The sequence below is a fragment of the Falco cherrug genome, chromosome 6 (genome assembly GCF_023634085.1).
Source record: "Falco cherrug isolate bFalChe1 chromosome 6, bFalChe1.pri, whole genome shotgun sequence".
NCBI classification, from domain to species: domain Eukaryota; kingdom Metazoa; phylum Chordata; class Aves; order Falconiformes; family Falconidae; genus Falco; species Falco cherrug.
In genome coordinates, this window is record NC_073702.1 from 84703172 (window position 1) to 84723979 (window position 20808).

Below are 20808 nucleotides of genomic sequence, written 5' to 3' on the forward strand. Positions count from 1 at the left end.
AGGCTATTATAGAAGTTTACTAGCTGACAGGGCAGCTCAGGCATTTCTCACCAGGACAGAATATTACCACTTCTGTGGACACAAATGAAAGGTCTCAGTGAGTAATCCCTGGACCCAGGAAGATCTGCTTTCTAAGGTGCACCTTGTTTTTCTTATTTGGGCCCCTCTTACCTATTTGCTCTCAGGTACAGGAGTGTAGTTAGCAGATATTCAGCTTCTTCCATGGTCCCAAGCTTAAATTACCAGGAAAAGGCAAAGTAGCTGTTCAGGACAATTCAGGAAGTATTGCACTATCCCTGGATTTTTAATTTTTGCAGAAATTTCCTCTCCAAGTAAGGCAATTAATATTTAGATCCAGACCCTTTGAATTAAATTCTTATCATAAAAACTAACCTAATTAAACTTGAGTAGGTCAAAGAATGATCTGGATTTTTTTATTTTTTTTTTTTATTTTCCCTAAGGCCACATTATTTAAAAAAGCAGATATAACTATGATTTTAAAGCTGTCCTGATGGCAAGAGTAATAACTGAAAAAGTATAATTTTGACTGGAAAAGGGCACTTGTACAAATGAAGCACAATCTCCACTGCTTTTAAATATTTCTATACAACAGAAGGTTGTTTAAAACAAACTGGAAATAATTTTACTGTCAGGAGAGAATGGATCACACTTTGGAAAACAAAGAATGAAGTGTGTAGAGAATATTACTGTAGCTAGCCTGTTTTTTGTAGGTCAGGTCTCTGTATTACAGAGAAGAGATTTCTCTACAGGCATGGCTTTTGAACTTTTCAGTGCTGGCAGGTGTATGGTTTTCTCTTTCTATTAAAATATCCATAAATTTGTGAATTCTGTCCAATACTCAGGGCGTCCTATTTCCAAAGCACCTGAACAACTATTCTAGTGATAAATCGACACACTTGCAGTCAGACTTTCCTCCCTATTAAGCGTGTTGTCTTCATTTTCCAATTTAACAGCTTCAGTAACAGATTTTATATTAGCTTTACTTTGGTGAGGAATGTGGAATTGTAATGACATAACTTTTGCATGTATGATACCACTGATTTTTTCTGATGTTAATGCATTAACAGCTAAAATCACATTGTTTTAACATTGTTAGCATAGCAAAAGCAATGCAAAAGGTACCACAGCAGCAACCAACAGCAATATTTCACATATATACTGAGCAACAGTTGAGGAAATGATCTTATTTCATATCCATATGTCAAATAGGTGCCAAATCCTTAACTTACGTAAATCAGCTGATATAATTTTACAATCTAACCCTCACCGAAGCTTCATATCCAAACATGTAGGCTGTAGACCTCTCAGAGGAAGGTCCATGGCAGGGTAGCTGCAGTACTCTGAGTTGTTCGCAGCTAATTCTACTCTATACGTCCCTTCAGCCGATTTATCATGCTAGCAGAGGTGCTCATTTCCCATGTTTGAGATAGAAGACCAGCAGCTGTGCAGAATTCAATGACCAACACTCCTATAAATAAGTCCAATTCTCTGCAAAATGAAGTCCAAAACCAGCACAAGTCCTCAGATCTTTTGTCCTTCTAGCCACTGTTTATGCAGAGACAAGCCAAGAACTGGAACCTCAACCACTCCACGATTTCTTTCCACTTTTCACTCTCCTCATAATGACATCAGTGCATTTCCCTCAGCAGTAAGGGACTTTCTTTCGCCCACATGCCATCCCTCCTTTATACTGAACACTGAGGAGAATGAAGCACCATGAGAAGGAAACCTTGTCCTTCAGTTCCTCTCTCCAGGATCAAAGGTAACTGTGGATCTGGGGAAGAAGGCTTGAAGTGACCAGTTTTTATTACCCATACACACATGTAACTTACTGTCCTGTTGAAGGGCAATTTTTTTGCACAGTATGACCCACAGGATCTACTTGTGAAAATATGAAAATACTGTCTGTAGGTATGCAATAATCATTCTCTGTATTGCCAGGCTATGCTGTAGTTATTTAATTCTATTCACTCTAAGATTTTGTTTTAGACCAAATATTTTATGATCCTTTCTCTTCCCTAATGAGGGTCTATAGAATTTAAGCCAAAATATTGATGAAAGTATTGTACAGCAATTAATGTAATACAATGTTTGAGACCATGTTTGGTCTCCAACATATCACAGTTTTCCTCTGCATTTTAAAGCCTATAATCCCAGTTTTATTTTTTTTGTTGATGGCTTCTTACTTAAACAATGTTTAAAACAAAGCTTAGACTTAAATTTCTTGAAGATAATAGATTTTGTTCTACCAGATATTATTTTTTTCTAAGTATTTAACACAGAACTAACAGAACAGGATTACCAAGCTATGATATTCATATCATCAATTTCATAGTGATAATCTTCATATAATTTTAAAGCAACAAATATCTAGTGAAGATCTTGAAGCAGCTATCAATGATACCTACCAGGAAGACCACCTAATAGGAAGCGCAATACAGAACACATCCACCATTGTCAAAGGTAGCACATGGCAAACAAAGTTAATTCCTTCTCTGGAATACATAATCAGATACTATGCAATCACATTTGTTTCAAGTCATAGGTGGTATTGCTCTGCAAACTTCTAGCCTGCTATTCATTATTAGAAAAACAACACTCCTGCTTCCCAAGCCCTTAGTTTGAAATCTAATATAATAAAATGCAACCATGTAGGTATCTGAATAATATATGTGTAGGTATAGGTATACATATACATACATATATATCCAGCTTGTTCTGAAGCATCTGCATATTTGTTGTATGCAATGGGACTAACAGATCAATGTAGAAACATGTCTGCATTTGTATGAAGAGTACACACTACTTCAATACTACTCTTTTAACAACGAGATCCTCACATACAAAAGAATAAATACTACCCTCAATTTTTTATCAGGTTTCTGCCACACGATTAATAAGAAAAAAGCCTCCCCCTTTCGAAATTAGACTATGTTAGGAATAAAAGTCAAAGGGGTAATCTTATTTCCTTTACTACATTTCCAAAATACTGGATTAATTTCAGGAGAGGTACTTCCAATTTAGCATTATTACACTTTTTCCAGGGATCAAAATGGTCACTATCATCTTCACACTTTGGTGACTTAATTTCTAAATAAAATCTTTTTACCAATTTTTACTTTAAGGAGAATTGCCACCATTTACTATGTTACATAAGAGACAAAGTAAGGTTAAAATTTGATATGAAGCTTTATGTAAGGCCTTTAATATAAGCCTTCATTTGCATGAGTCAAGAACATATTGCAGTTACCTGGAATCGATAAAAGGTGCCATCATCCTTTAGTGTTAGGACATGGTCTGAGATCGGAAAGAAATAGCCATGTGCTGCCATCAGTGTTCCCAAATGTAGAGCTTCCACTGTTTGAAGAACAAAAGAAAGATAAATTTTAAAAATTAAATAACTTCTTTCCAGCAGTTTAGTTTTCTTGTTCAGGTTCACATTATCTCCTGCAGACAGTCACTTCACTCTCAGTCAAGCTCCTGCCATTATGAAAGCACTGTCTTTTCTGTATAAGATAATGATGCAACCAAAAAGAAACCTTTAGTCTCTTAACAAATGGGTATTAGATGTCCCATTTGTAGCTACAAATCCACAATCAGCACCAGCAGGTAGCCACCATGATTATTTGAAGCTGAAAGCAGCCATCATTTTTACCCTGATGGTGCAGCCTGCTTTTCCTCTTCAGAACAGTTTCAGATTAGATGATGTTAAAATAATTGATTCCAATTGCATGATATCTTCCTCATTGGCTTTATCAGAACTACAGTAAAGGGCAGAAATTTCCTTAACAGTTTCTCATTTCTGGGAAAAATAACAAAGGATCACAGAATCACAGAACGGTTGACATTGGAAGGGACCTCTGGAGGTCTTCCAGTCCAGCCCCCATGCTCAATCAGGGACACCTAGAGCCAGTTCCCCAGGACCACCTCCAGACAGCTTTTGAGTATTTCCAAGGATGAAGACTCCTCAGGCTCTCTGGGCAACCTGTGTCAGTGCTTGGTCACCCTCACAGTAAAAAAGCATTTCCCAATGTTCAGAGGAAACCTCCTGTGTTTCAGTTTGTGCCCATTGACTCTGGTCCTGTCACAAGGCACCATTGAAAAGAGCCTGGCTCCAACTTCTTTATACCCTCCCACCAGGTATTATACACACAGATGAGCTTCCACGTGAGCTTTCTCTTCTCCAGACTGAACAGCATCTTCTCTCAAAGGAGAGATGCTCCAGGCCCTTAATCACCTTCATGGCCCTCTGTTAGACTCTCCCCAGTGTGTGCATGTCTCTCTTGCAGTGAGGAGTCCAGAGCTGGACATATACAGGATGAATTCGGTTCACTTTAATGAACAAAACTATAATATGGAACAGTCAGGTTCCTATATGTTATTGTGTTTTTGTGGATCGCTGTCCAGTATCAGTCCCTGAAGTCTCTTACTCAGTGTTGTCATTATTTGGCTGACAAGAACACAATGTTGTAGGAAGAGAATGGCATTAGTTACGAGTCGCTCTCTTGTTGAGGTACTTAAGTCCTGCTATCTCTTTATTGTATCTCTTTACCAACGTTGTGACAACTCCAGTATATATCCCTAAAATAGCTGCACAGCAATTTCTGCTGTAACATTAAAAAATTCCTAGTATAACCGGTAATATCAGATCACACCCACTGAAGCATCCCAATTCTAAAAGATGGGCTCTGGAAAGGAGTGCACGGGTTTCTGAGCTATATGACAAAGCCACCAGTTATAGAGGCTGGTGCTAGAGAGGACAATGCTGCTGCAGGACAACATCAGGGTTGAAAAAAAGAAAAAAGATCAATATAAAGGACATATTGGACACCTGAGGAGTAAGGGGAAGGTGGAAAAAGGGAGGAAAAGAAAGAGAAGAAACAGCAAAACTTGCCTAAAAAATAAGGGGTCTTTGATCTAATATATGAATTCAGTATGAATCCATGAAGTATGCAGAATCTGTAAGGATGAATATTTGCACTATGGAAAACACGTTACATCACCACAACATACACAGATTCATATTCATCCTTTAAGAGCTCATTTGTTCCTATTGCCTGTAATTTGGCTTCCAGCAATAGCAAGCATAAATGTTGCAGCACAGATCTGTCTTGTCCTGCCTCTTTACTGCGGCATCTGACCAGCAGTCACAGCATCATCATGCAGAAAGAAATACATGTCCTTATATCTCTGTTGTTGCTAACAAACACAGAAAGAGGGATTCACTAATGCTTCATGCATTATTATTTTGGATAAAGAAGGAAACACAGGCTTATTTATTCACCTGTAGTTCATCAGTGTCACAGAAAATTCTTTCTTTTATCCTTTTGCTCACCTGGAGACATCCAGTAGTATAGGAGATAAAGGAGGTGGAGCAGACCATTTTTAAGCTAACCTAAAGCCAGCAAGCATGTGAAAGGCACAAGAAAGGGTATCTGGACAGTACTTAATAGAGAGCACACACCTCTGCTAGGGTTGATTTGATACCAAACAATCCTTGTGATCTCTGTGTTTAGCAGACTGGTTTCTGTCCCTCCAGCAGAGCCATTATCTAAGAAAATGTAACACACCCTCTCCAGCTCTCTGCTACTGAAAAATGCCACAATCCTCCCAGTCTTAAGCCTAGAAGAAGTGTCTCTAACAGAAGGTAGGTAGTTGCTTTGCTCCTTGTGTTTGAGATGTCTGCAAATCCCCACCTGAACTTTATCCTAATTAATCTAAGTCCATATATTTTTGTTATTCATTTATTTCAAGTCAGTAGATTCTATTATCCCCCAGATCAGAAATTTTGAGTCAATGCTTTTGGTAGCAAGACAGTTGCTGAGGTTCTTTTCATTTTGGTTCACTTTTTCCACCCTTTAATTTTATTAAGCTTTTATTTGTTCACACTGCAACTCATTGCCGATTCCAAAACCTGTATTTTTTCAGGTATTATGTATCTTTATGGAATGAGAGAAAAACAAAGGAAGAAATGTGCTGACCTTTTTTAGAGAAAGGATTCCTTAGATAAGGGTAGCAGGGCTTGCCAGGGAGCTCTGACACAGACAAGAACACATTCTCTTCAGATTTACCAGAAACTAAATAGGCTCCAGATTTGTTTCATGTTCTTCCTGGATTCTGAATTGTAATATTTTTCAAGACCACAAGCAGATCACATTATTCGCCTTTACTGAGCAATCTTTAGACCATATCTGGACTACTATGTTCAGTTGGGAACAATATGTCCACTCCAATAAAAGAAAGACATCAACAAACTTGAGTGAATCCAGTGGAGGGTCACCAAGAGGGTTGGGGCTGAAGAACACATTCTGTAAGGAGAGGCTGGGGGAGCTGGGCTTGGTCTGACTAAAAAATAAGGTTTTCAGGGTGCCTAGCAGCACCTTTCCAATGGCCAAAATGAGATTACCAAATGAGGGAACCCAGACCTTTATGGAGTTGCATGGCAATTTAAAAAAAAATATATATATATCTTTCAACAAAGAAACAATGGTAGTAAACTAAATCAGGGATGGTTCTGACTTCAGCCAAGAAGCAGAAGAGGCCACCCAGAGAGGCTGTGCAGTCTGCATCCTTGGAAGGTTTCAAGACCTGAACAGATAAAGCCCTGGGCAACGTTTGACCTTTCAGCTGACCCTACTTTGAGCAAGGGGTTAGACTAGAGTCCTCCTGAGGTCCCTCTCAACCTGAATTACATTACAGCTTTGTGTCTACAGGTTGGTAAAGCAGAAGGGGAACAAGGAGTGGAAAAAAGAAATATAGACAGCTGGAGAAGAAATAATTTGAAAGCTTCTGCCAGAACAGCCTATAATCCTGGCAAGGTCAGTTACAGTAGGAGTAAGAGCTTATATTTCTCTCACTGACCACCAAGTCATATACACAAGTATAAAGTCCCTACTAGTTCTCTATGCAAAAAATGGACAGAGCAACATGGCCTTCCCCAGAAGCCAGGTAAGGTTATTTAAGATCTGAATAATTCTCAAAAGGACCCCATATCTCTTCTTCAGTTATGTATGGAAATTAAGGTGGTTTTACTCTCACCTCAGGCAATCTTACTCAGTTAGGATGAATTTAGACAAACTCAATGTTAAGGTATCTGTCTGTCCCTTTAGCTATTAAGAGTTAATAGGGACATATAAATTGTAACTTCTTGTTTTTCTTTCAGCTAATAGACAATTGATTTTCATTTTTTTATGGCTATCGATCCAGCAACTTATTCCAGTCTTGCATAGATACAAATGCACAAATATATCTTTTAATATCAACCTAATATCCACTGTAGCTCACACTTGGGAATGTGAGCAGTATCTGCTTTATTAAAAGAAGAAAATAAAGAAAAGGAAAAAACCCATGTGTGTAATAAGAGTAAAGACATTCACTTGAAAGTATATCATCTTTCCCATTGGTATCATCTGACAATGGGGCAACTGCATAACCAAAGCATTACGAATAGACTTTGCACAGAGACTGAATAACCTATAAATAAAAAATGGCTTAAACAGGTGAACAACATCCACAAAATTGTAACTGGAGAATAATGTCCACAAAATTGTAACCCTGCCTCACACCGGGCTGGTAGGGAACGAACGCTGCTGCTTCCTGCACAGAAAGAAAACTCAGCAAGAAGCTATCCACTGTATTTTAGACACAACAAAAACAATGCTCTGATATACATCTCAATTTATGAATCAGACTGAAGAATAAATACTGTAAGAAGCAAATGAAGTAGAACAGTAGGATTTAGGAAACAAACCCAGGAGCCTGAAAAGGGAAATGCAGCCAGCCACAGGCTAGCCCTATATGCCTAAACGCCTAAAAGTTCAATTCAGGCAGCTTCTGCATCCCTCAGCTATTTCTGCATGTGAAGTTAGGGGATTCTCACTTAAAGAAACTTTATCTGGAAGAATGGCAGATGGAAATTAGGAACATCAAAAACTTCTTTGAAGTGCATTAGTTAAGGAAAAAAAAAAAAAAAAGAACCCTGGAAAAAATACTTTTAAACATAAAGATTTCTAGGTAGAAAGAGGAATGTTTATACATATTGAGAACACAAACTGAAAAAAACCTGGAGCAACACAGACTAAAAGCAAGAAAATACTGGGGTTTTAGATGGCAAGTGTACACAGACACACATAGAAATGTGGCATCTACACAGCTTTTAATTCCCAATCTTCAGCCACTGCATGAAAGACTATGCAATGTAAACTAAATTCTCAGTTACACCCATGCAACCTCACTGAGAAGGCATAATTCAAATTGCAGCCAGCTCCTATACAATGAATAAAAACCGCAGCCAGTGGCATCACACAAAAAAATCTGAAGGAGAAAAAGCTCGTGGAGGTGTAACTGGCAGAACAGAGTAGACTTCAGCTTCCTCTGCTCTTGGCTGCTTGTTTTGGAGACATCAGTTATCTGAACCAAGGTTCTAGGTATACTTCTTAGCAGTGATACTGCTGAAAAGTGGAATGGCATATTCAAGAAACAAATTTACCCAAACCACAGTTTCAATTTTTCATAGCTAAAATAGGACAGCGTTGTAAGTTGTAACAGCTAATGGAAAAGAAAAGCCTCAGGTGAAAGACAGAAATATGTCTTTATGAGCCTGTTGCATTTCAGCAGGATATGAAATATTTTATATAAATTCAAAATGTTGCTGTGGGTGTAGTTTTGATTCTTAATGTGTATGCTTCTGCTGAGCTAAAAGCTCAGAAAAAGCTGAAAATTCCATGGTTCACTCTGCTGTTGAACTTTATTTTGCTGAGTGGGTGAAGTGAACAAGACATGCACATAGATTGATTAGAAATCATTTTTGTGAGGAGTAACATTGCCCAGCCATCTGCTGTGCCATTAGAAAGAGAGTGATCTTGATGGATTAAATGCTAGTGACTTCTGATATATTTTGTTATAGAAGAGAGTCAGACACTTTCAATGCTTTGGGACAATACTGATGAAATCCAAAAAATGAAAAACATACCCTGGTTGTTGAGTTTTCATTTTATTTTCTTTTTAGACATAGTGCAGTTTTCTCCTTACAGTAGAAACTATTGTGTGGACTGATGACAGTTTGTTCAGCTTAAATTGCAAGGTACATTAATATCAGTGGAACAGGTTATTTCTTATGATAACATCCAGAGAAGGGGATTAAAAAGGATGGGTATTTCTTGTCTTTCTTTGGAATAAACATGCTTCTGTGTTTTGAAACACTTTAAAGGATAGATTTTCAGTGATTAGTGTGGATTCCACTTTTCCTTATGCATCTCAGGGCTTCAGGTGATGTGGGCTTTATATTTACATTTACTCTGAAGTCCATAAAACACTTTACAGTATCACACTATTATAGTTACAGTCTCACAGCATCTAAAGTGGCTTGCAGTAATCTCCAAGGAAAGGAAAATGGGGTGTTTCCCAATTGTCTCCCACTTTAAAATGACATTTCTCAGTCTGTTTTATGTTTTGTGCAGCTCAGTCCCAGAGAAAGATTTCCTACAAGGAATGTGGCTCGGGACACTTTGTGTCCTTGTGATAGTTATATGATGTAAATGACAGCGCAAAACCCAAACTTGCAAGTTTTTCATATACTTTTTGACACAAAAAGTCAAACAAATGAAAGCCTCCCTTTTCATCAAACAATACAGCGCTAGTTATTCTGGGTTATTTGTCTAATGTAACACCCATCGCAGTACTGAAGTGAATTGCTAAGCCACACGGCTGCTTGGAAAAAGAATTAATGAGTCAGAACTTCACAAGCACATACTCATTTTAAGTGTCAAATGCCAAGACATTATCACTTACTCTCACCTCACTCCTGCTGTCATTTTGTTGCCAGTGTGAACACAAGCTGCAAAGGATTAACTTTAACTTAAAGTAATAAAATACAACCTGCTTCTTACGCTCACACAAAGCGTAGGAGAGGCTCACTCTCTGGGCCTGACTGTGGCATTTAAAGAGGGGAAAATAAAACAGCTAGAAAAGTTACTGAACACCCACGTCACTATAAACCTCTCTCTTTTGTCCCATCTGAAGGACTGAATTTGTGAAGAGAGCAGCACTCAGTGACAGTCATTTCAGGGAGGGCAGCAGAGTTGTTGAAGGAAGAGGCACTGTTTACCTAAACACGGGTAAAATGAGATTCATGCTTGATTCCAGGATACCCATCATAAACTAAGTTATCGGTCACCACAGCTGCCTACCTAAATAGGTCTGATTCTGCTTGGGCTGTGTGTTAGACAGTGGCTGCTGATGCCATCAGCAGGCCAGAGGCATCCTTAGGAACATCACTCCTCAGATAAGTCATGTGTAAGGCACATGTCAGACATGTGCCAGGAATCCTCATCTGCCCAAGGAATGGTAACGTTCAGTCCTACAATCTGAGCTGATCTATAGCATAGGGTGTCACTTATACAATATCCCAAGTCTAGAGACAATGTTGTATACCTGAAACATCTACTGCTTTGTTCACAAAAACATCCAGCAAACCACGGACGCCAGTCTTGCCTCATCTGGGTGAATCAGGAATGACCGAAATGACTGACATAATTCTGGAAAGATTCTGTGCAGGCAAGATCAACAGAAGTCATGCCACCATGAAAGAGTGAATGAAAAATCAAGCTGACCTACAGCTTCTTGAAAGAAAACAAACAAACAAACAAAAAAAACCCACAACAAACAAAGCAAAAGACTTTTCTTCACTCACAGAAGAAAAAAAAAAGGAAAACAAGAAAAAAAGGAGTCATCAAATAGGACAAAAAAATAAGTTAGTTCTTGAAAGAGAAGTTGCATCTCACTGCTAGCAACACACAAACTCTGCTCTTGAAAACTTCTGAAGTATTGCCTGTTAAATTTTTTATGCAATTGTTTTGCACTGGATTTCAGCTGATTCACACACACTGACTGTTGCTAACTCCTACTAAAGTTTTGCTTTTATTCTTTTAAAATTGTATCTTGAAAGGCAGGCCACTAAAACCTCAACACGTAGTAACTTGGGATGAACACCAGAGCTTTCATGTTGAAAAAGAAGAAAAAAAAAAAAAGGGGGAGTTGCAACTTGAGGTACTAGGAAGCAGACAAATGGGGAGTGAGGTGCTGTCATTGAACAGTGCTATAATTTCACCTCCAAAATATTTGTTTGGTGTGTTTGTTTGGCATACTGGAAATGTGCAGCTACACAGGGTGAAAGAAAACCATCCAAGCTGCATGGATTGGGTACACTAATCTACCATGGAAAACAGAACACGGCACAATATGGTCACTAGATAACCAGCTCATTCAGCATGTGGAGATGAAAAGTGGCCTGAATGTGTTTAAAATCACTTTTAGTTTCCCTGTCATTTCTCTTCTCAATTTGTTAAAGTACCTATCAATATCACACCAGCAATCAGGCCTTCCAGTGGTGGAATTTAGCTCTGTATCCACAAACCCAAGTCAGCATTTATAAAACATTTCTTCTAATTTCACTATTACTACTCAAATGTTTCTATTTTCAATTTTGCAGAAAAAACTGACTTTCTGCAGTTTTATTTCTGGTATCTCTTGTCTCTTAAAATTAAAATGATAGAAGGATGAAATCCAGGCTCCTTTGAAGTATAGGTTTCCTGGTTTTCCCACTGGCACTTCCTCTGAAACGACAACTTCTTAGTTTGAGCTTTGATTCCCTTGCTTCTTCAGGGCAAAATACAGAGAATCAAAACCTTTGTGTCTTATTTTCCCTAATGACAGTGTGAACCTTTCTTCAGAAGATATTTCCTTACACTTCATTCAACCCCCCCGCCTCCCCAGTAAGAAACTGTGCTAATATATAAATCATACGTGCACCCTTCTGAGCAAACTTGCTAAAGACAAAAAAACATAAAAATAAAATAAATAGAAAAAAAAATACTGCAAATACTATACTTTTGAAAATTCTCTCAGATGAAATCTTGTTCCACAATTTCAAACATACGTAAAAGACCCATAATATTGGGCATGAACTACTTCTAGACAGTAGTAGATTATTATGCTATTATTTCATATTTTCTTGTATACTGCTTGCTAGCTGCTGCTAGCACACCAGATCCTGCTCTCTCCTCCTCCAGTGGCTGTGTCTGCTGATGGGTGATCAAATTGTTTGGCTGCAGACATTTTGGAGGGAGCTATGCTATACATTCTCCATGACACATGGCACCCAAGAATTTACGTAAGCGTCAGCCAGGAAATGTTTTACATGCCATGGTTCCTCAGACGTGGTGCCCTGTACGTCAGTGTGCTGCCCTTGGAACAGTACAGCGTCACTGCTTTTCCCTTTCTTTGCCACACTCAAGGCAAGGCAGGGTGGCCACCTGCCAGCTCCCATCTCAGCAGCTGTTTGGACATCACCGGCCCAGGAGCAGTCAGAACAGCATCCTCCAAGCACCTGGTTAACAGGCACTGGAACGGCCAGGTATGTGTCTGGGGCAGGGTTTCAAAGGAGGAGACCCACATTTAAAGATTGGCAGAGGCAGGACATGTGAATAATTGGTGCGGGTGATGTACCACTTGGATTTGTGGCCAGCAAAAAGCAGGCTTTTTTCAGGGCACAAAATATTTCTTCTTGAAGAAACTACAGAAGAAAACATTTTTGAATCAAGAGGGATGTCAGCTAATGTGAAGTTTCTGAAGTTGGGTGAGGTTAAGCAATAGGTAGCACTAAACTTTTGCTATGATTACTGCTGGTTAAAGATGAATCATGACACATTTTTAGTCTCTAAGTCTGTTTTGCTATCAATTGCTACTGTATCAACCGTTAATTTTATATCATTGCCATGCATTGCTATCATAACCACAGAACACCCACTTATGACCAGGCAGTTCAGATAACACAAAGAACATACAGCAGTAACAGCTAGAAAAATAACTGCCTCTCTCACTGCAGTCAATACAGTAAAGAAGAATACAATCTTCTTTATAACAATTTTCATACCTCCAGCAAACTGAGAGCATAAAATGCTGAAAATAATGTATTGCTTTCAATGGGAAGAATGCCGTGCTTTTAAAATCCAGCAGGAGTTAAAAGCTTTATAAGAAAACTGGTGTCATTGAGACACACATTGGGGAAAAATACCATCAAACCTCAGGCAAGGTAACAATGAAGAGTGTGGAAGTATCTTTCCAGAGAATAACATAGGAATGTGATACCCCATGTGATCAGATACAGTTATGTGGGATGCATATATACCGAAAAACAAGGCAGTTGTTACAAACAGGATCACTTTTAGACAGTTTTCTCCCATCCATTATTTATAATTCATTTCTTTGACTGGCAAGTAAGATATATTTCACTGTACACATCAAAATGAAGCGGGAGAGAGTAAACTTTCTAGGTGTTGCAAGACTCCGTCTTATGCCATCACATGTTCCCACTGTCACAACTCTTGCCCCCTGGTACTCACTTTCCCATTGCAAAGGATTTACACAGGTAATTGTACAGGACTGTCCATTCAGCCAGATAAACTCCACTATTAAAAATATAGAAATACTGACAGATACTAACTAGCAAAAATAGCTCAATGAAAACTCTTTCATAAGGGCTTCCTTCCTCCCCCCCCCCCAAAAAAAAAAAAAAAAAAAGAGAAGTCTCATTGAATTTCTCTATTTTCTCTCTAGTAGCAGAATTTAAATGTAGAAGGAAGAGAGAGCACTGATGACAACAGCAGCAGAAAAAATATCAAAGGCTTTAAAATAAACTGATAAAATCAATGAAAGCATCTAGCTGGGTCAACGTAATGGTCATTCTGTGTTTTAAGGGCAGTCAAATATTAAATTGCTGAACTGTTAGCCATAGTGTGTAATTTATCACTTAAATCATCCTTAGTATTAAAATAAAAAAAAGTGGAAAACGTGTCCTCAAGTCTTAGAAATACATTCAGGGGAAATCTGGGGAAAAAAGATGAATACAACAGATGCCCATACAGACAACATGATAGGAACTATAATAAAGGGTTGAATGAATGAAAATAAAGACAAATGCAACAGAAAAGGAAAAGTCAGCACTACTTTTGTTGGTGGATGCAATGCCTCACAACTCTGTGTATTCCTATGTGGAATCAGTGATCTTATAAGGTCATGAAAATCTGGTTAACATATTATCTTGGATTTCCAAGAAGCTTTTGGCATGATTCCCCAAAATGTTTTCTAAAGGAACTAAGCCGATCTAGGATAGAAAGTAACGGAAAAAGCAATACATAGCAAAATGGAAATAAAGGTCAGGCCCAGGAGATCAGTTATTACACTGAAAGGGGGTAACCACTGTAGCTGTGTTTAGTAGATCCAGAACTGTTCAGTATCATCCTAAATAATCTACAGAAGGGTGTGATGGATGATATAACAAAATTTGCTGAAAGTATAGCATTACCAAGTAAAGTTAGGAGTGAGTTGTGAGGAGATGTAGAATGACTTCAGGGTGCTGATTCACTAAACAATACAACAGCAGATGGAATTGAATTTTGATAAATGCTAAACATTTCAAATATGATCTCTCCCTCCCCAAGGCCACATGCCCAGTAAGTAACTGCAAGTGAGCTGCTGCTGCTCAAGAAAAACTAGAGGCACTATGTATGATTCTGTGAAAGTGTCTGCTCAAATCTCAAACAGAACATATGGAATTATTAGGAAAGAAATAGAAAACAAACCAGAACACATTGTTAGTATACAGTATAGCACATCCACATCATAAATTCCGAACAGACTTCGGGTCATTGTATATATGTGTGTATGTAAAAACAGAGGAAGAAGGAGGATAAGGATTGTAAGAGATCTATGAAGACTTCCATACAACAAGAGATAACAAAAATCACAAAGCAGTCCACGAAGGACAGCTATAGCAGTCTATAAAATCATGACTATCCAAGAGATGGTGAATGAATAAGAAATATTATTTGCTGCTTTTCAGAACTGAAGAACTTGGAGTCAACCAATATGATTATCAGGCAGACCTTTCAAAAGAAAAAACCCAACATCATCTATAATGCTTGATCAACCTGTATTACATATTGTCATGGAGTGGTGTAAAAGCAATGAAAGAAAGGTCATTCGGGAACTATTAAACAAGAAACTGGAAATACCTGCAGGTCAGGGGTTTCCCAAAGGTTCAGACTGTCAGGAGCTGAACAGGCAAAGCAAAGGACCACTACACTACCTTCCTCCTACAGTGCAAGTCTCTTCCCAGCATTTGTGACTGACCACTGCCAGAAACAGCTCATGGTCCAGATGGTCTGACTGCAGTTCTGTCTGTCCTCTGTTCTTACTGACGTTGTTGTGCAAAATGCACTTAATTTCTAGTATTTTGGAGGATGCATTGGCTATAACCTAATTTGCATTTCCACCTATGTATTTTCTTGCTGTACAGAAGAGGATGTATTGGCTATAACCTAATTTGCATTTCCACCTATGTATTTTCTTGCTGTACAGAAGATTTTTACTTGCTAACTAAAAAAAAAATAAATCTAACTATCCCATCTAAACACTTACTTACTTTTTTGCTTACATTCCCTAAGAGTGCAGAGTCTCTTTTAATATTAAAACTGAAATTGCAATGTATTGATTTGTTAATTGTTCTTCCTGGACATAGTTTGGCATGTCAGAATATCTTCCAAATATACCATGAAGAAAATTAAACACATTTTTTTTTATTTATAATTTATTCTCACTCAGCCATAATTACTATGGTAAAAGTTATTTTGAATAACTGATTTTTTTCTGATCTATTTCTTGTAGGCATAAGTTTTCAACTGCTCTGGATCAGAGCATATGTTTGCAAAAGTTCATTAATGTGAACTTTAAACCCCTGGGAATTTACAGTTGAAACTCTCTAGATAGTTGTCTGCACATTAAATTTTATTATGCAATTATAGTGGGAGTCAGTATTACTAAAATTCATGTCAGGTTTAGCTATGAAACTCTACATCCCCATCTCTAACTTCCTCAAACCAACCTACTTGAAAATATCCTTAAGTTAGGTGACAAATATATGAAGCTACCTCAAGAAATAACAGTTTCCACTCACGTTATATATATATAAAAAAAAAGTTATAAATGTTTATGTTATAAAAATAAATAAATCAGCCATTTATTATTTCTCTGAAGGACCTTAACCAAAACATGTAAATTTTATTTACCTCACAGTTACTATGATACAGTAGTTTATTATTATATTTTTGCTTTTTTTATTCATGCTAGTGAATATATTTGAAGATGTAAATAAGTCTACAGTGTCAAGATGCAAATATTCCACACTTACAGTTCTTCACAACCTTTCTAATAAGCTTAAAAGCTATTAAAAAGTTAAGTTTTCAGGTTTATCTAAGGTATTGTCTTAAATTAGATAGTAATGAAGAAAAAAGCTTTCAAAACAAAATGTAAATTAACAAAATATAATTTCTGCATGCCTAACTGAGGTTAATAGAACCTTTTTATAGTTTGGATTTTTTTTTTCTAATTAATTTGAGCTCCAACTTTAGTGAGAACAGTAATTTTTTAGCACCTCTAAAAATTAGCTTCTGTTGCCACTAGATAATTTACACTTCGTGGATCCAAGTGTTCCGAAGCCAAATGAGGTCTTTCAGGTACAAAACTATGTTAGATGAGGCTTTTGTCACCCACCCTGCCACACACACAGTGAAAATTCTGAAAAACTTCAAAATTTGAGTAGGTGGCTGAGTGCAACTAGTGAAGTTAGAAGAATGGAGAAATATCAGAGGGAAAACGAATGGAGAACATGTGAATTAGATCCAACAAGCAGCCATACGCAAATGAGAACCAGAGGATATTCTATGCAATTAAACTGGGGAATGTACCATGGAGATGGAGAGGAGAGGAAAAAGGGAAGAAAAAGAAGGAAATATTGAAAAGTGTGAGAGCACCTAAGAAATATTAATCTTTCCAAGATGAAATGGCAAGGAATGTCCTTTGCATAGTAAACTAAAGCACTCAGCAGTTCCATTAATCCTGAACTGTCACTATGCTCTTGCGTGGACAGCAGCAGTTCTCTACACATGCTAAGGGAAAACTGAAAACCCGTCTAAGGACAATTACTAACAAAATCAAAAGAAGGCCTTACATTAACCTTCCAGTCATCAGATACTACATATAGCAGGTAAATATCCAAACATTTTTGTTTACTTGACTATATATAGCTGCAGCAGCTGTTAGCAAGATGAAAGAGGATTTCAACTTTTTATTCAATTAAGTTGTCTAAAATCTCACTTCCACCTACTTGTGCTTTCCATTACTATATAGCAGTTCTCCGAGAAACACAGAAGAAGAAAGCTAATGAAGTCTCTAGACAATTATTTAGCTGCTTTTAATTAATTATGCCAGTATGAATTGGGAATTAGTAAATGCTCTTCCTCTTAAACCTCCAAAACTTGGTACGATCCCAAAGGTTCACAAGAGGGCTGTCAAACAGTAAGAAAAGCACAACGTTTCCTAGTAACTTTAACAAAAATGAGATCAAATATTTTTTTAGGAAGGTCATTATAATTTGATTTATGCAATTAATGAATAAGCTTTCTTTCTAAAAGTTGAGTTGCTCCTCAAAGAGCATAAGAGCATACCTTTTGTATGATTCTTCAGTTGTACTTTTGTCCTTAGCTAAGTGTATATGTATATATATATATATATATGTTTTATTGTTGTTAAAGAAGACAGTAGCATAATAGTCTCTGACCCTGCTGAATAATCAAAAAGAGGCAGCTACTCATGTAGAGACTTAGCATGTAAGCAGAAAAGACAGGGAAAAGATAATATTTTTGAATCAGCAGGATCTGGTATCTGAAGCCAGTTATTTTGAAAATCTGATGCATCAGTAGGAAGTTAATATTGGTTTTACATACATTTGCCTTATGCCAAGATATTGATTCCATATTCTGAGTGATGGCATCAAGGAAAAGAGATTGGTACAACACTGGGAGAGACCCAGTTTAGGAACACCAATTCCTTAGAAGAACAATGTGGAGAATTTTCAATGAAAGCTAAGCAACAAAAATTGCCCAATTTGTGATTTCGTTATAAAGCTTTCCAGACTTTATAAATCACCAGGAAGGAGCCAGAATCAGTTTTGAATAGCTCATCATATATATATAGCTTTATGATGAAGCTGTATACTTTAAGGTAACTTCATGGGTAAAGATTTCAATTGTGTAATTTAGATTGCTCATAGGTTAATTTGTTCTGTGACAGAAAGGAAATACATTCTTTAAATTGGTGCAACAGAGCATATGAAGTTCTTTCCAATGAAATCACTTGAAAGTAATGCTTACTGATTTTTCAGCTTTTATTTTCTGGATCTGGTAATGGTTTTAACATTAACTTTTTATCTGTGTAGGCTTCTTCAGACTTACTTTTCTAATCAGTATTTTGTATTCTATCCAGCACTACTTTCCTACTCTACACTCAATAAGACTCTCAAAGACTTCAGTGAAATAAACCTATAATGCCTACTGAATTCTAAAGAAAATGCAGATTGTTGGTTTGTTTCAATTTTTAAAACTGAACTATCAGACACTTTTTGTAAACCAGCTCTTGGAGTGTAGCCTAAGATATAGATTAAAGGCCATGTTACATCTTATTCTACTTTAAAAGGCATCTAGTTAAATCTTGTTTCTTTTGGAGTTAATGAGAAAACCTTCAGCCTTCTGTGGGGTTGGATTTTCACTATTAATGATTAAAACAAAGGAGGAAGAAGGAGATGTCATGTGACGGTATTACACTTACCACTGAAAATAATTTTGAGTAGAATTTGGAGACTTTAATATTAAAGGCATGAATTATTTCATATTAAAAATAAATAGTTTTGAAGATATGGCAATGGAATCAGGGCTAGTATTAAGAAAAATTCAATTTAAAAGCTTTCAGTAGAGTTCTGGTTTATATAGGAAATGTGTTGGACACGCAAGTTATGGTTGAATCATAGAATGGTTTGGGTTGGAAGGGACCTTAAAGATCATCCAGTTCCAACCCCACTGCCATGGGCAGGGATACCACCCACTAGATCAGGTTGCTTAAAATCTGATTTGAAACAAGAAAGATCTATTTTGAATTAGTATGCTATTGACAATAGCAAACAAGTTGGTCACAGAAACAGTGTTATAGAACATGTGTATTTTGTCATACCAATAGGAGTAATAAAATTTTATTCTTACCATTATACAGCAAATTATCCTATAAGGCAGCAAATTCCATACTCGTGATGTTTACCCATTACTCCAACATGGAAATTTATTTGTAAATTAAACAGATACTTTATAGGTAATGCAGAAGTTTATAAATTTACTTTAATGATAAATAATATTAGGTATTTTTTACCTGGCAAATATAATCTGTTATATTTATAAATATTTTAAGATAATATCTTTTATTGTTTATTAAGTGGTTTCTAAAGGGATTTTCAGCGTTTACAATGTTGTATTATACATAAATCCTGGTATCTACAAGCAAAGTGTATTAATTACTAGGATAAAAAAAATGCAAGTTATTTTATATAGTCTCTTGTTAAATAATGCCATCTTAAGGCAACCAGGGAGGAGGAGTTTTGTTTAGACATAGTATGATGAAGCAAATTGCGATAGCTTGACCTATCTGCCTATGTAATGGGAGTGATTTGTTGACAATACCATCAACTCTTTGCATCTTGACAAGTCACAAATTCCATTTCTTCCCTGCAAGTGTAAAAAACTGTTCATTTTTAACCAGCTGCCACACTATTAAACATATCAGAAGAAATGACTGCTCCTTGAAAGGAAATTGGAAATGAGCACTGATGTAGCCTACCACCTCTCTGCAAGCGAGAAAATAAACTGGCCAACTTAGGAACATGTTCATCACCTTCAAGAGTGACTACATGGGACTGAGGCTGCCCAAAGAGTACCAGCACATGTGTAGAGTAAAAGCTCACTCCAGGCTGGCCCTGCTGCTCGCTGTGCTCTTGGGAGACACTCCTAACACAGGCAGTCTGCACAGGGTAACAGGTTATACCAAACCAGAAAAGCTTCAGTGGAGAAACACAAATTCCATTACATCTGATTTATCCTGTCACAACTGAATTACAGCAACACACCTCTGTTCACCATGTCCAAAATTTGCCTAAAGGCTTTGGGCAAATAAAATAACCACTGCACGTGAACATTTACCATTGCAGTTCTGAGACGACAGCAGTGGCTAGAAGCCTATCGATTGCCACACACAGGTATGTGCCACCCATGCTACACATAACTAAAGGAAAACTGACCCATACTTATTTTGCTTTAGTATCAGAACATTACTACTATTGGTGCTAAAGCAATGTCTGTAAGTGTTGACATTTTCTATTCCCAAGCAGGATTGGAGCTTTACTTTCTGTTCATCTGAAATTAAAGTCATTATTCCATTTAAATGTTACAGGACCTGAAAAGCTCAGATCAAATTCACTCATTAGAATAAAGTTAGAAAGTTATTTACACCAGATTCAACAAAGTTTCATGTGGTTTGCCTCCTTGAATAAAATGTATGCAAGTTTCTGTTAGACATGAAAAAAATGAGTGTCTTGGTGTTCCTGGGTTCCTAGTATGAGGGTTATGGTATGTGTGCAGGCAATGTCATGACATTTATCAACTTTTGTTTTTTTTTTCAGTTAAGTTGATAAATGGGAGGTATTCTGTTCCTGCTGTATTTCCACAAGTTTTGATTAATGCAAACACTGCAAACATAAGCATGACCTTTCCACTCCCTTCTTTCTTCCTTTTCATAAGAGGCTCTTTTCTCTGTTAGCAAACTCTGCAAGAACCTCCCTTAGCTTGCAGCTGT

General features: G+C 37.2%; 1 protein-coding gene across 6 annotated transcripts in view; it reads right to left on the reverse strand.

Moving 5' to 3' along the window:
• RGS7 (regulator of G protein signaling 7) overlaps nucleotides 1-20808 on the reverse strand; it is a 254003-nt gene that overhangs the window by 85492 nt on the left and 147703 nt on the right. For all 6 annotated transcript variants that reach the window (XM_005436554.3, XM_055714833.1, XM_055714836.1 and 3 more), the window contains one exon: nucleotides 3272-3378. In XM_005436554.3, the coding sequence (XP_005436611.1) occupies nucleotides 3272-3378 (107 nt within the window). The remainder of the gene's footprint in view (nucleotides 1-3271; nucleotides 3379-20808) is intronic.